At 34.2% G+C, this 16,077-nt stretch overlaps 1 protein-coding gene across 2 annotated transcripts in view; it reads right to left on the bottom strand.

Annotated features, from left to right (window-relative positions):
* ABCA5 (ATP binding cassette subfamily A member 5) overlaps nt 1-16,077 on the bottom strand; it is a 71,739-nt gene that overhangs the window by 45,276 nt on the left and 10,386 nt on the right. For both annotated transcript variants that reach the window (XM_053892353.1, XM_053892352.1), the window contains exons 2-10: nt 14,218-14,334; nt 12,780-12,984; nt 10,699-10,860; nt 9,373-9,461; nt 7,395-7,624; nt 5,505-5,646; nt 4,237-4,425; nt 2,635-2,782; nt 548-716 (exon numbers count right to left, since the gene is read on the bottom strand). In XM_053892353.1, the coding sequence (XP_053748328.1) occupies nt 548-716; nt 2,635-2,782; nt 4,237-4,425; nt 5,505-5,646; nt 7,395-7,624; nt 9,373-9,461; nt 10,699-10,860; nt 12,780-12,984; nt 14,218-14,319 (1,436 nt within the window). In that variant the 5' untranslated portion in view covers nt 14,320-14,334. The remainder of the gene's footprint in view (nt 1-547; nt 717-2,634; nt 2,783-4,236; nt 4,426-5,504; nt 5,647-7,394; nt 7,625-9,372; nt 9,462-10,698; nt 10,861-12,779; nt 12,985-14,217; nt 14,335-16,077) is intronic.

Here is a 16,077-nt window from a genome sequence, read left to right as displayed (position 1 = left end):
TTCTGTTTCAACCTACTTAATGGAAATCTGAAAATGGCTTAATTGTATGAATACTAGGTTTTATAACTTTTAAAAGTTTCCATTGAAACATAAAATTTCAAACCTAACACAACCTTATTCTAAACGGTTGCAAAGAAAATAAGAACCTAAAAGAGAAACTGCTCACATTAATTCTGTGTTTTAAAAATCATGAGATGTGGGGGCGCCTGGATGGCTCAGTCGGTTGAGTGTCCGACTTCGGCTCAGGTCATGTTCTCACAGCTCCTGACTTCGAGCCCCGCGTCGGGCTCTGTGCTGACAGCTCAGAGCCTGGAGCCTGCTTCTGTTTCTGTGTTTCCCTCTCTCTCTGCCCCTAACCCACTCGCATTCTGTCTCTGTCTCTTTCAAAAATAAATAAACATTAAAAAAAAAAAATTTTTTTTTTAAATCATGAGCTGTGTACCAAAATCTAAGACACAGTAGTTACATACATTATTTAAAAATAGGATTTAAATGTAGCAGTGTTTAACTACTTCTTATACCTAAGTTGCCAAAGATTAAATCATACCTTATGGCTTCTTTTCCCACAAATTCTGAAGAAACAGGCTCAACAATTTCACTAAAACTAATATTTCCGTTAACATTGCCCTCTGATAACTCCTTATAATTTCTTTTGCTTTTTGACCAATATGATGGCTTTAGAAAATATAAAGATGATCTCCGTAAGCCAAATTCCCCTGAAAAATAAAAAAAATAAAAAAATGAATTACCCTCACAAATTATTTCTAGAAACTAGATTTGAAATTATAAAGACAGTATGTGAAACACATGACCTGGAGCTAAAGTTCATATTAAAAGTATTAAATCAGCACTGTGTGAAAAATGTTTTTACTGACAAATAATTCTAGTCTATAAACCATCTGAGATGCTTAGAGCACAGGAGAATGTAAAGGTGAATAAAGCGCATTTTCTGTCCCGAAGGAGCTCCCATCTTTACGGGCGCACATGTGTAACGAGCGCCTAGAACACGCTGCAGACATGAAGCACATCATGCATGGCGCTAGTAAGAGTTCAAAGGAAGAGAAGTTTATGCCTGAATGAGGAATATACCCTGAGGGCTGTAATGGGTATCATCTTATCGTGTCTTTGAAAATGGCTAGTACTTATTACTTCGAAAAGTGGACACAGTTCACGGAGGTTTTTAAAATCAGGAGAGTAACACGGCAACAGGACAGGCAAAGAAGACTTAGACACAGTAGACAGTGATGGTTGCTCACACAGTATATATCCATTTTCACCTCTTTCCCTAAAAAAGCCAACACTTCCCATTAAAAAAAAAATATCCAACCTCTTCTAGACGGCCACATCTAGATCTGATCCCCTCTACGGAGAGGATCCTGACTCATCTGATCAGTACGTGGCATCCTCTGGTGACTGTTACTGCTCTGGCTGTCAGCATGTAACCAATCAGAAGCGAAGGGTTTAGGTGGGGGAAAGATTCACCCTCCCTCCTCCATTGGACAGGAACAAAGAAGCATCCCACAGCAGCCAGGAAGACAGGCACAGGGGGCAAAAGCCTAGAGAATGTGGGTCTTTGAATAAGGCAACCAATTCGGAACCTATCCTATCTCTGGACTTCCTTTTAGGTAAAACAATCAGTTTCCTTCTTGCTTAAGCCAATTAAAACGATCTTCTGTTAAGAGTAACTAAAAACAATCTAACCGATTCACTGAAGCTGGGCTTAAATAGGTAAATAGGGCTATTTGGATGAATATAAAATACAGTAAGGAGGCAGAGAGTGAAAAGGAGAGCTTAAATCTATAAAAGTAACGTGAAGGACATTCATACATAAAAAGTTTCTATTTAATTTACTAGGATATGTCCAGCAAGATGATTTCTGAGCAGGTGATTAATTTGATTAAAGGCAATGGCTAAGTTTTAGACAGGCTTGAAGCAGGTAATTAGATGAGAGGTATGGTCTAGACGCCTTCTGCAGTGGTGGAAATGTCCTGTATGCATACTGTACCATATGGTAACTAACAGCCATTTGTGGCTTACTAAGCAGTCGGAAGGTGACTTGTGCTACCGAGGAAATGGGCTGTTAATTTCTTTAATTCTAAATAATTCAAATTTTAAAAATCATATTGTCTAGTAGTTACCATATAAGTGCCAGTCTAGAACACAGACAAAAGTAATGAGGAACTCAAAGGGGAAAGTCAAGGGAGTGTTAGATTATTTTAATAATATTTTCAATCAACAGGAGTTGGCTATAGATGAATGATGGATAAGGACAGTGGTGGGAGTTACAAGATTACCTCATAGTTTTGCACCTTAGAGGGTAAAGTAGTGAAATACTTTAGCCAACAAAGATTAACATTAACAATACTTTAGCCAACAAAGATTAACAACAGACATAAATTGAGTCACAGACTTAAGTTTTCAAAGCAAACTGCTCTCTTTTGAAGAGAATCTCCCTACATTCACTAGTCATTAAGGCACAGGTACGAAATATACTTATTTAAAATTAAACTAAGAGTTTAAACAACAAATATGACTAGGGTACTCCAGCTAGAAGAAAACATTTAAACTAAGTTGACCCTATGTGAGCAAAAAAATTAAAATCTTTAAAGTAAAATCCAATAGGTACCTGCATACCTGGAATGACTTGATCAAGATAGACAGCCAAGAGGACATAGAATATACTATTAAGTGCTAGCATGACAAGAGTAATAATTAGAGGATATGGGCCTTCAGTCAAGTTAGAAAATAAAGCACCTTCATTAAAATCTTCTAAGTGCATGACCTGGAAAACAGAAACACCAACTTTATTATATAAAAACAATACAAATAAGCAAAAGTTAACACTACCTAGAGTTTCTCATTATATCCAGATCGATGGTAACCAAACTGGGCCTTCTAACAGTCTACTAAATTAGTAGTAAGAATTTATAAGGAAAACAACAAACTTTACCAAAATATAAGTTTATCACAACAATCCATTTCAATCCATTTTAATGTTATGTTTTAAAATTAGTATACATCTCTTCCCAGGGCATTGAATTCTAATGTTATGACTATCAAAGGAAATAAAAATAAAGTATGCTCCTACTACTAACTGCTGCAAACAAATGGTCCACATGGAAGTCAAACAAATTAAGTATTAGAGGATAAAATTACGATCAGCATCTTTTCAATACTGAAAAGGGAGAAGGTATTCTGATTAATTAACACAACTCTTCCATTATTCACAATAGATATATGTGATAGAGCAGAAAGACATGTACTAGAGGTTGAGGTGTCATTTAGACCCCAGATCTGCCATTAGGAATAAATGCTAATTACACCATTCTGGATCTCAGTCTCCTCATCTGTGAAATGAAGATGATTAAATGACATTGGGAAGTCCTTCCCACAAGCAACAAAGACCTATGAATCTATAAATCTACTTTCCTAAGTGAAGGAGAACTCAGTGGACTCTTAAAATGTGTAAACGATAGCTCTTAGGTCCAAAGTAATTAAAATTTGCTTAACTCAATACTCATAAACATTAATCTAAGGTTTCACAAATCAGAATATTCTATTTAGTCAACATGAATAATCTCTTATTTTAAGTACATTTTTGCTTTATACATTGACCGAATTTATGTTTTATAATAGAAGAAGCAGTTTCTCATAAGAATACTTCCCTCAGAACCTGACTGCCCCTATAAAATAGACTAATAAAAATCAAATAAAAACTTTAAAAATAAATACATAAATATAAATATTATTTAGGCGAAGGACAATCCCATGAATCCTGAAGTAATAAAATCCACCAGCCTACTCGTTTCACTGCTAACAGTCATGAAAATTTGTTTTGCTCCACACACCACAATTTTCTGCCAGGTACACATCTGAGATAAATGTACCAAAGTAGCAATGTAACCAGGCCATATAGCAATCTAGAATACCTGGCGCTTAAAATGACTTTTAACAAACTGAGTTATTGCAGTGAAAATAAACTACTGAGATATACTAATACACAAGATAGAAAACTTCTAAACAGATCATACAGATGAAAAACTTAAAAATGGAGAAAATATAAATGAAACCCATATAAAATGTACTCCAGTGTTCAAACAGCATTCCTTTCTTATGTTGAAATTATAAAATAATTTTTTTGCAAATCAAAGGCAGTATCACTGCAGTATAACAAGCTGCATGGAACTGGAGAGAAAAAGTACTTAGTAGTGGAAGCAAGATAAATATATTACCTACCTGTGCAATACCAATCAAAAAAGTACATTGACAGAAAGGACTGAAAAGCCACACTAATGATTTGGGAAAACTTTCCATGAGGACTATCAAAAGGCCAACAAATCCAAAAGCCACAGTGACTAAAAATTCAACTATTCCCACATGTTTTGATTTTTTAAAAAGAGGTGTCAGCATTAAAGCAAAAAATACCTGCAAAATATAAATATTAAAGTTAATGCATTGTTCATATACATTGGTATGAAAACAAAATTAATTTTGCTTGTGAAAGAACAATCATTGGAAAATACATTCATTAAAATAATTTCTAAATGCTATGGTAAGATATTTTATTTTCATAGAAACAGGAATAAATACATTAAAAAATTTAAGATGATAAACATTAAAAACATTTTATCTATGTAAATAGGCAAACATGACTACCTCTACACGACAGAAACCATAACCAGCCACATGCGTCTGCAGTTAGATGTGTACATGTGAACAAAACAATAAATCAACCAGCTTTTAAACAGAGAACCTATCTTTTAAACTCGATGTCTTGATGAGATACAAACTCAGGTAACTGTATGTAGAAGTCTGAGTTGCTTGTAAATTATCACGTGAAAGAGCAAGGGTGATCATGAAAAAATTTAATAAATGGTACAGCATGGGCACATAAGCCAATCATAATAGAAACTAGAACCACAGGAACACAAAGGCTGGCCATTAACAGGAAGCATTTAGCCAATAGAGCAGATGAATATCAATACTATCCAAGAGCTATATTTACACTTTTTTTCTTTTATTTTTTTATTAATTTTATTTTTTTAAATTTACATCCAAATTAGTTAGCATATAGTGCAACAATGATTTCAGTAGGTTCCTTAAAAAGAGCTATATTTACAAAGGCATACCTTTACACATCACCCATCACCCTATAATAGAAATGTGAGACTACACCAGGGCGCCTGGGTGGCTCAGTCGGTTAAGCATCCGACTCTTGACCTCAGCTCAGGTCTTGATCTCAGGGTCATGAGTTCAAGCCCCTCAAGCCCACGCACAGCGTGGAGCCTACTTAAAAAATAAAAAATAAAAATAAAAAAAATAAACATGAGGCTATTTTGTACCTTTTCTAAAATATGGAAGTACAATGATGCTGTCTATGTATAAGTCGTTTGTGAGTAACCTAGTAACAAATCAACTCTAAGTTAACCACAGAATAAGCACTTTGCTATATTAATCAACAATTTTGACAGTTCTTTATTCCCATTTCAAGTTAAAATACTCACAGATGATAACCCATACAGGAAAAAAAGTAGAAATATCACAACGCAGCTACTTTGAGGGAATAATGAAGAAGCTGTTGCAATGACTGCCATAAGAAGGGACATAAGGAAAATCAAACTTGTATACAGAAGAACCCATGAAAGCCTAAAATGAGAATACAAATACACCTATGATTAAGTGCATGGGCTTTCACAGAAAATCATTTCAAACAGAACTTCAGCCATTTTATTCTTAAAATTAAGTTTATTCTTTCCTGTGTATGCTCATTTACTGAAAACTAATGTTCTTATAATAGTAATTAAAAATATATGGGGTGCCTGGGTGGTTTAGTCGGTTAAGTGTCTGACTCTGGACTTCGGTTCAGGTCATGATCTCACGGTTCATGGGATCGAGCACTGTGTCGGGCTCTGTGCTGACATCATGGAGCCTGCTTGGGATTTTTTCTCTCCCTCTCTCTCTGTCCCTCCCCTGCTCACATTCTCTCTCTCAAAATAAATAAACTTTAAAAAAATACAACATTGGTTATGATAAAGGTCTGACATAGAATGATTATCTTTTCAAGAGTCAAAAAAAACCTCCAAATTAATAGCAATTCATGACTAATTTAAATCCAATATTCTCAAAAGTTCAATAATGCAAAAACACTTCCAATTTTCTTAAAATATGAAAGAATTTAATGACAACTTTATGGCCTAGGCTATAATTAAACCTCTGACGGCCTGCCTTTTTGACACTTTAAGCAATGAAGACTATCTCACTAATCGATAACGTACTTACTACATTTACACAATGTAAGATCAAGAAGTTCGACAACAGACTCACTGTATTTACTCAAAATTTCTTCCCAAATCAGAGTTCAATGGAACTGCAACAGTATTTAGGGCTTTTTAAAAAAATGTTAGATCATTATCTGATGTATGTTACCATGAAACATAAAAGCACTGAAACAGAGCTAAAAGATACCTACATTACCAAAATTGAACCCATCATTTTACAGAGGCAAAACTGAGGCATTAAGAAACTGATTTGCCTAACTTCTTCCATTTCCTCACAAAGCACTTTAACAGCTCAGTGCATCTTAAAAACCAATGACTACTCAAATGATAAGAGAAAAAAACAAGCAAAGAAAATATGCTATACACAATGACCCCATTATGTAAAGTGTTATAATTAACTGCTGTATTCAACTGGGCTAAATGGAATACAATTTTGTAAAAGGGACTATAATATCAACTCACATACACAGTATTAACTTTTCCCCCCAAATGAGCTCAAAATAAATTTTCCTACTACACAGTGGGAAAAGTAAGGAAAATACATTTAGAATTATTTGTAAAAATGCATGCCTCTATAAAATTATCATTGTATAAAGATGTTGACATATTATGGCTCACTTGTGAAAACATTTTCTAAATTTCTCTATAAATTATTTGTATATTTTCATCTTAACTTACAAAAATAACTTTTTTCCTGGGGAGAGGAGGGAACCCCATATGCCACATATGCAAAGTTCAATCATTTTAATTAAATTTTTAATAACTTATATATGCTATGATATTGGGGGAAGACTACAACAGGCAATTAATTTCTAACTTTCCAAGATCTCATATGTTCTATACACTGAAATACATAGAACACACCTCATCAATTATGACAAAATGTGAAGTAAAATTTAAACATGTAATATCAACATGAGTTTCCCAAATCCCACTTCCCTTATGTTAAAAAAAAAAAAAAAAAGCCAATCTATTGCTGCAGTTTGATGCCTAGTCTCAACTTCCAAAACAAAAGCACCTCCTCAAGTTGAGTGAATAACAAAATTACAACTCTGGAGATATGTACATTTAATGTAATTATTAATCATACTAAATAATAAACTTTTAATAACATACCAAAAGGCAGTGTCATGAAGTCCCATTATCTTTAAAAACTCCTTTAATTTTTTCTCTTTTTCTGCTACGATATGAATTGCCAAAAAGTAACCAAAAGGTGAAAATGCTATCACTAGGTATATTAAAATGACTCCTCGGGGAAAGGTGTCTATCTCAACCATAGCAGTTTCTCCCATAATGACAGCTTTAGTGGACTCCAGCTCCTTCCAAAAGGAAACATTGGTCTTCAGCTAGAATTGGAAAACATACATACAGTCAATGAATTTAGTGGTCCCCAATAAAATGTGACAATTATACCCCCATATTTTATACAAACCTATTACAAATACAATACTCAAAAACTACACACCTGAAATAAAGTGACAGACCCCAATGTCAAAGTACAAGCACACATTATTGCTTTCATTCATTCTGGAAGCATACCATGAAGTTTAAGTCTGAAGTTGAGTAGTATACGAATTTTGATGAAATAGCTTATCAAAGAAAATAAAACTGAATAATTATTCTTAAGCAATTATATACATCTTAACAAAAATATGCACTTGTAATATTGAGGAATTAAGGAACGATTATTAGTACCATGAAAGACTGTCTTTAAAAAATCTTTTTTTAAATAGTATGTCCTATCGTTTTAAAATCTATGTATGAAGCATGTGTAGACAGAATAATAAAACTTTATGCTGTATGATACTTCTATCTAACATTCAATTAAATGTCTAAAATAAGATCTGCTCTGCCTGTTCATCCAGTGTGGTCTGGGCTGTGGATGGCTAAGGTCTTCGGCCAAAAACACAAGTAAGCACTATAACACCATCACTGTGATATATCCTATATTTTACTGTCTTTACCTTAAACTTCTATATTACTGAATTTGGGTAATATTACAGCTCTATAATACATTTATACCATGCTGTCAGAGTTTATAAGACAATCTGACACATAGCATTTGGTTCTTACAACAACCCTGTCAAGTAAAGCATTATTACTGTTGTCATTTTACTACATAGCAGTCTAACAACAGAGCCAGGTCTCCTGTTCATTTCTACTAAAATGTGAAACACCTGATAAGGTCTAAGCATGTCTTTAGATTATAACTGTAACCTTTATACACAATCCTCATGGCAGTACAGTATTAAAACACAAACTTGGGAGCCAAAAAGCCATAGTTGGAATTAGCTTTGTCACTAATTAACTGAATTTTGGAAAGTCAATCTCCCTGTGCTTCAGTTCCATATGTAAAATGGAAATAATAATAGCACAAATCTCAGGTGCCTGGGTGGCTCAGTCGGTTATGCATCCGACTTGATTTTGGTTCAGGTCATGATCTCATAGCTTGTGAGATCAAGACCCATGTTAGGCTCTGCAATGAGAGCGCAGAGCCTGCTTGGGATTCTCTCCCTCTCTCTCTGTCCCTCCCTTGCTGGAGCATGCACTCACTCGCTCTTTCTCTCTCTCTCTCTCTCAAAATAAACAAACATTTAAAAAATAAAATAATAGCACAAATCCCATATGTTTGCTACAGATTAAATGGATTCATGTTCTAAGCATTCAACTTAGAAACAATATTTGGCAAATAAGTGATAATTATTTATTAAATAAAAAATGAAATCCACAACTATGAATAACATAACAAAAACATTCATTTTCTTTAAACTAAGTTATTTTTATTCAAGGGGAAAACTCTATAAATATAGATCATTCATAAATATTACCTATGGTCAACACACATAGAATAATACAGATATATGGAATTGCTAAATCACATGCTTAGAAACCATCGAGTAACAGTGGGGTTTGAAAAATATTAAACTAAAAAAATTAAACTGAAAATATGACTCATCTTTTTTCTTAAAGGAGTTGTAATATGTTATGTATTTTGTACATTTAACAGCAGACAAACTAAATCCTACTGTAAAGACTTAAGGCGTAATTGTTAAAATACACTGTGGCTCTATTTTACTTCCTTCATCATATTTACCTGTATAATAGCAGCATCTATGGATGCTTGTAAAACTGTGAACCCTGAGGACCAGTACTGAGTAGCCTCACATGATGTTGAACAGCCAGCTATAGGGACAAAATGTGAGACATAAAAATCTGCACAACATGTAAGTGCTTTCTTTTAAAGATAATATATGGAGGGTTACTAAAGCAATATAATTAATCAATGTCCGTAGGACTGAAGAAGATAAGCAATCGCCCTTTGAAGGTAAAGAATATCACATTCCCGATTGTTTATTTGAAATTTTTGAAATAAAAGAGTTACATGTGTTAGGATATTGCATGGTAAATGCATACAAATGGAAGAAAGAAATTGACTGTAAACATAGTTATTTAAAATAAGTCACTTTTCAAGACTCCTGGGTGGCTCAGTCAGTTAAGCGTCCCACTCTTGGTTTGAGCTCAGGTTATGATATCACGGTTCGGTTTGTGGGATGGAGCTCTGCATCCGGCTCTGTGCTGACAGCACAAAGCCTGCCTGGGATTCTCACTCTCCCTCCCTCCCTCCCTCTCCCTCTCTCTCTCTCTCTCCCTCTCCCTCTCTCTCTCTCTCTCTCTCCCCCCCCCCGCCCCTCCCATGCTCGCACTCTCTCTCTCAAAATAAATAAATAAACTTTAAAAAATAAAATAAAGTAAGTCCCTTTTCTGTTTTAAGGTCATTCTACAGTAACTTAGAGTCAAAGGACTTCCAGATGCCAGTACAAGTCCAGGTTAAGAGGACCAAAAAAAGAAAAAAAAAAAAAAAATTCTGTAAAGGCCTTTTGGAATAAAGTCACAAATTCAGTACTTAGCATAAGGGACTTTAATATTGCTCAATAAATGTTTGTGTTTGATAGTATCTCTCCACAGGTTTAAGCACTGAAGGTTGTTTTCCATGATGTAAATAAACATAAAACTAAAAAAGTTCACTGGTAGAAGACCTTGAAATTTTAAAGATATGCAACACACCATATGTGAAAAACAATTACATAGAGGAAAAAAAATGCTGGTTTAGAAAGTCATATAATTCAAGATACAATTTTGCTTTCTGTTAACTATCATTAAAATTATATATATATAATAATAATATACAAATGTATTAAAATTAAAATGGATGTTACATAAATTATATTTCACATTACACAAAATTATAGATAGATATTTGTGTATACATACATATATTTATGCTACACTTGACACTTTTCTTATTTGAACAAATAGAGTTGAAAACACCAATGCTGGACCCCATCAAATTTTGCATTTGAACTAAGAGCAGTGAAGACACGCATTTATTTGATTTACAAGATTATTTAGGGCTATTTACCCCTTGAATCCATATAAATAGAAGATACTGGAATCATATCAGGGAAAAAACGGAGTTCATAGGACATGAAGTCTTTGAAAACCACACCTACAAAGTTGTTGGGCTTAGAAAGACTGGATACTAACAATTCTTTTTCACTTGTATATTCTTCAGTAATTATGACTGTAAAACATGAGAATAAAGTTAGTTCAAAAATTACAAGTTTACTATCATACAACAGACTGAAATTTAACATTACATTAAATGAATATACTATTTGATAAGCACTTTTGTTTTATCCTCTAACTTCCTGAACAGAGCCATTCTAAAATTATACTAAATAATAATAATAAAAGAACAGTACAATTTCACAGACACTATTTCTCTCAGCTATCATCTGATTACATAAATTATGTGTCTGTGTAACATGTGAGTTATTAATATGATGAAGTTTAGTACATACTTTAGTATACAGTATATGCCGTTCACTTAACTATTTCAAAGTAAAACATACAATAACTCATTGATAAGTGAATGGGTATTTTATTTTCAAATATTTCTTATGAAGAGGAAAATTACATAATCCTCCTCAGAAACCAAATATGTATTCTAGTAACTAAGACACAACTCTCCTTTGAATAAAAATTGCCATTTCAACCCCATACTGCTTGCTCCTTTCTTAGAAAATACTCCAATTACCATTCATCTTCCTTTCACATCAGATAATGCCAATTTTTAAGTATTTTCTTAAAGCTTTATTTACAAACAACTTCTTCACTATAGAAGCTTCAGAACATGTGGTGAAATAGAAGAACATAGGATTATGTGCTTGACCGCGAGCAATTTGATACTCTAAACTTCAGCTTCCTCAATACCGAGCTGATCATAGTGGTTATTAAGGTCAAAAGCAATTACAAACAAAATGCTTTGTAAGTTATAAAGTATTACTTCAATGTTAATTGTCATGATTTTCCAGACCTTTAAGGTGGACACGGATTGATGTGAAAAAATATAGTGTTAGTTCAACATCCTACCAGTCATGTTACCACCCATGGATGCATACTCCACTTTCAGACAGCTCTCTTGTTAAAAAGATAGGACTTAAAATAAAAGCTACATACATTTCTACTATTTTAGCATCTAAGTTGAATACACACTGACTCGGATTTCTTTGGTGTATATGCTTTACTCCAACTCAGAATTACCAAAGAATTTCATTCTCAACCTTTCCGATCAGTTTTTTGAGCTGGCAGGCTAAATGCTTATGGCGATCTGTGCTACTTGTACTCAGATAAAACAAACATAGCAGAAGATATGGGCTTGACAAAACTATTAAATAGTAATAAGTCAGAAAGATATCAGTAGGGAAAATATTATCCGGCTCCTGATTGTATTAGCATCATCTATTCAGTGATGCATTATCCAAAACTATGACGATACATACCAGAAGTTGATCACAACTATCTGATATAAGACAACATGTTAATCTGCTATTTTCAACAGTTCAGCATTTCATTAAATCAATCATCATATTATAAACATTTCTGTCACTTTCTCTAGTTCTCGACCTGGATTCTCTCACGGCCACTTGAGGCTCATTGGTACTGCCTCACTTACACTGTGTTCCAGTCTGTGAGCAGCACAGAGAAACAGACTGAGGTAGGGAGCCACAGTCATAGTCTCCAAAGCTAAGCACTACTTCTGTTGATACCATATACCTCCATAAATAGACATGACAGTGTGAAATGATCACTGCTTTGTAACCTTTCTCTCTCTAGCTTCTTAACTACTCTAGGAGTCAGAATCAAAATGAAATATTACTTCCAATCCTTTATCCTGTACAAATATGTTTATTTTATAAATGGTCTGGGAATTAAATCTAAAATATGAAGACACATATAATATGCTTCAGCAGAATTACATTATTTTAATAACTTTTATTATATTAATAACTTTTAAAATAAATTTTAAAATTATATTTTGGTGAGGGGACATATCCCTAAGTGTTAAGAATGTCATTTATTCAAGAAAGCAAGCAAAAAAATACTGAGGAGGCTTTCTGTTATAGATAGAATCCATCCATAAATACAAGCTCACAATACCATCAGGAAGGTGATCAGTAGACACTTTCTGCATGATGTTTCTTGTAATATTAGTCACTGGAGTATATCCAAGAATTAGGTTAGAGAGAACAGATTTGTCCATAGGGGTAAGTTCTATATCAGGAACTTCTTCATATTTCTTATTTGGATGCATCATGCTAATTAATATTAACCAAAATAAAAAAAAGAGTGGAAAAAGAATTTCCTACAATAAAGGAGACAAACAAAATGATTATAAAATATACCAATGGTAGCAAACATCATCAAGATTACTATGCAAATAATATAATGCTAAGGTAAAAACACGAGGACTTTGGGTCTCCTTTCTTACGTACAAAAAGCAATTCTATCCTGAAAAAACTATTGTGTTGAGCATCTCCCCTAACTCAACAGGAAATAGGAGATAATTTTTCCTTTACATTCAGTTTTACTGAAATAATTTAAAATTCAAGTCACATAATAAAATGACACAAACGCTATATTTAAAGATCTTACATTACTAAGCATAAAATATGTTTACTTATATATAACATTATTTAAATTAACTTATCAAACAGCCCCAATAGGACTCACCATAAAAATGTCTTTCTTCAAATCTGACTTAAAACTCGTGCCTTAATTACACCTAAATTTCTACTATTAATTATCTGTTAAATTCAATAATGAGCTTTAATAGAGATGAACTATTTACTATTTCATTTTGCTGTTTAATTGTTATGGTGGCTTCAGAAGAAAAGCAATGCACTTTTATCCTTTAGAATTATTAACTGGTTAGGCAGAGTTATTACTTTCTTTTAACTTTTAAAGTAATGTGTATCTGTTGGGAACAAATATGTGTCCTAATTTTAGTAGTCCTAAGTAATTCAATCCAGAGTCCAAAACATGGGAAGTCATGGGGAATAAACTGTGAAATTATGGGCCACAAAATTATCCGTGCAATTTTTTTTTCATTCCATGAAACTTGAGAAATGCATGCCTAAAAGTTCAAACTTAAGCACTGATATTAGCAATTAACTAAATTGGGGCACCTTGGTGGCTCAGTCAGTTAAGCGTCCAACTCTTGATTTCAGCTCAGGTCATGATCTCATAGTTCATGAGGTCGAGCCCTACACAGAGCCTGCTTGGGATTCTCTCTGCCCCTCCCCTGCTAGTGCACGCTCTCCCTCAAAATAAATAAATAAACATTTAAGACATTAAAAAAAAAAGAAGTTAACCATATTTAAGAACCATTATTAAAATGTTTAACATTCAGAAAACAACAGGTAATTTAGGTACTTTTCCGTGTTAACACAAGTTTTTACTTCACAAGCACATTAAAAGGACCTAATGATATAAAATTATACTAGAAATGTATCCAGAAAAATAAATCACCTCTTAAAGATGGAACATATCAATGCAAAAACTGCGATAAGGCATAAGAAAGGATCATTTAACTTACCTGAACACTACTTTTTTTAGTCCTGCATTTAATTAAGTAATTCTTCAGTAGGAGTGTTCTGGTCTGTCTCCAAACTCCCACCTCCCTAATTGCGGTAGCCATGTTTTCTGGACCAGTCTATTAAGAGTAGATTAAAAAAAACAAAAACAAAAAAAACTGGAACCCCACAGTCAAGCCCATGCCATTTAACAGCAAAAACAAACATTTGTTTCAGTCTCAGGTTAGCTGGAGGTAAGCATATTCCAAGCTGTCTCTCCTATCTGGACAAAATGAATGGAACAGCAACTTGAAGACTCTGAAAAGTAAATAGGAACCAAGTAAATGTGAACCAAGATGGAACCAGAATTCAAAATCCCCACAACCAACAGTGAGCTCACCACCTGTTTCTCGTCTTTTAGTATCCCCCAAACTGAATGCATCAGAAGCAGGCACTGGTGCAGAGAAAGCAAGAGCCAAAAGCTCTCTGGCTCGAGAAGTAGGGAAGCCTTTTGCTCAGGTAGAGTGCGGAGATATCCAATCTTTTTTTTTCCCCCTACATTCTCCTATGCCTCTCTCCCCAAGCAACTGCATGATAGAAGTGTCAGACTACAGTAATGAAAGCTTGATGCAGCCCAAACTCTGAGGCAAGGGAACCTTCCTCTCCATTAATTGGAGCTATAGTTTCAAAAGGGGAGGGCCAAATCCCCAGGTGTTCTACCTCCTGCCGCTGGGCCCTGGATGTGGTAGATGCAGTTGCAGAAGGGTGTGGCCCAATGGGACAAATAAACCCTCGCTTTCTGGTTGCAGGATGGCAAAGAGAAACCATGGGGAATCTGAAAGCAGTAGGGAGAGCATATAAAAAGAGGAGCACAGGAAAGCAACAGAATAAAAATGGCTTATTAACACCTAAACGGACCCCCACGCTGAGCACACAGGGCTCTAATCCCATTATGTGTACCAAAGACTTGAGGAATAAAAGACAGACTACTGCCCAGATTCAGTCTGACTACTGGGAGGCATACACAAGACAGATCCAAACCACACTACAAGGGCTTCTGAAAACTAAACTGAAATTAAAACCACAGCTCAAAGAATGCAGATGAAACATAAGACCTGAACCTAACCAGGTTGACAGCATGTCAAAAGTATCAACACTCTCCACGCACTTAAAACAAAACCCAGGCTCATACAATCCAAAACAACTCGACCAAAAAAAAAAAAAAAAGCATGTGGAAAATATCAACTCTATTAAGAAAAGAAAAATCAACGGATACCAATGCCAAGATAACAAGTTTTGGAATTATCGGACAAAAACTTTAAAGTATTTTAAAAGTGCTCCAGCAAACAATAGTGAGCACTCTTGAAAAACAGTAAAAAAAAAATCTCAGCAAAGAAACAAGACATAAAGTAGCACCAAGTATAAATTTCAGAAGAGAAAAACATAGTAACATAAATAAAACCCAGAGAATGGCCTCAATAGTATAATGGAGATAACAGAAAGTCAGTGAACTTCACAGATCAATAGAAGCTATACAATCTGAATCACAGAGAAAAACATTAAAAAAAAATTAACAGTACCTGAAAGAACCATGAACAATAACACAGGTCTAACATTCACATTATCAGCATTCCAGAAAGAAGAGAAGAGTGTTAATGATGAAAAAATATTTTAAAAAATTAATGGCTGAAAACTTCCCAAATTTGGCAAGAGATAAAAACCTGCAGGTTCCAAAAAGCTCAGTAAACCCCAAAGAGTATAAATCAAAGGAAATCCATACCCATACATATAATCAAACCACTAAAAATTGAAGACAGTGAAAACTCTTGAAAGCAGTCAGAGAATAACCATGCATTACCTACAGAGGAATAATGATTTGAATG

Source organism: Panthera pardus, unplaced genomic scaffold (genome assembly GCF_024362965.1).
Source record: "Panthera pardus isolate Hobbes unplaced genomic scaffold, ASM2436296v1 HiC_scaffold_3, whole genome shotgun sequence".
Lineage (NCBI taxonomy): Eukaryota > Metazoa > Chordata > Mammalia > Carnivora > Felidae > Panthera > Panthera pardus.
Note: the sequence above shows the minus strand (reverse complement) of the source record. Positions and strands in the feature narration are given on the sequence as shown.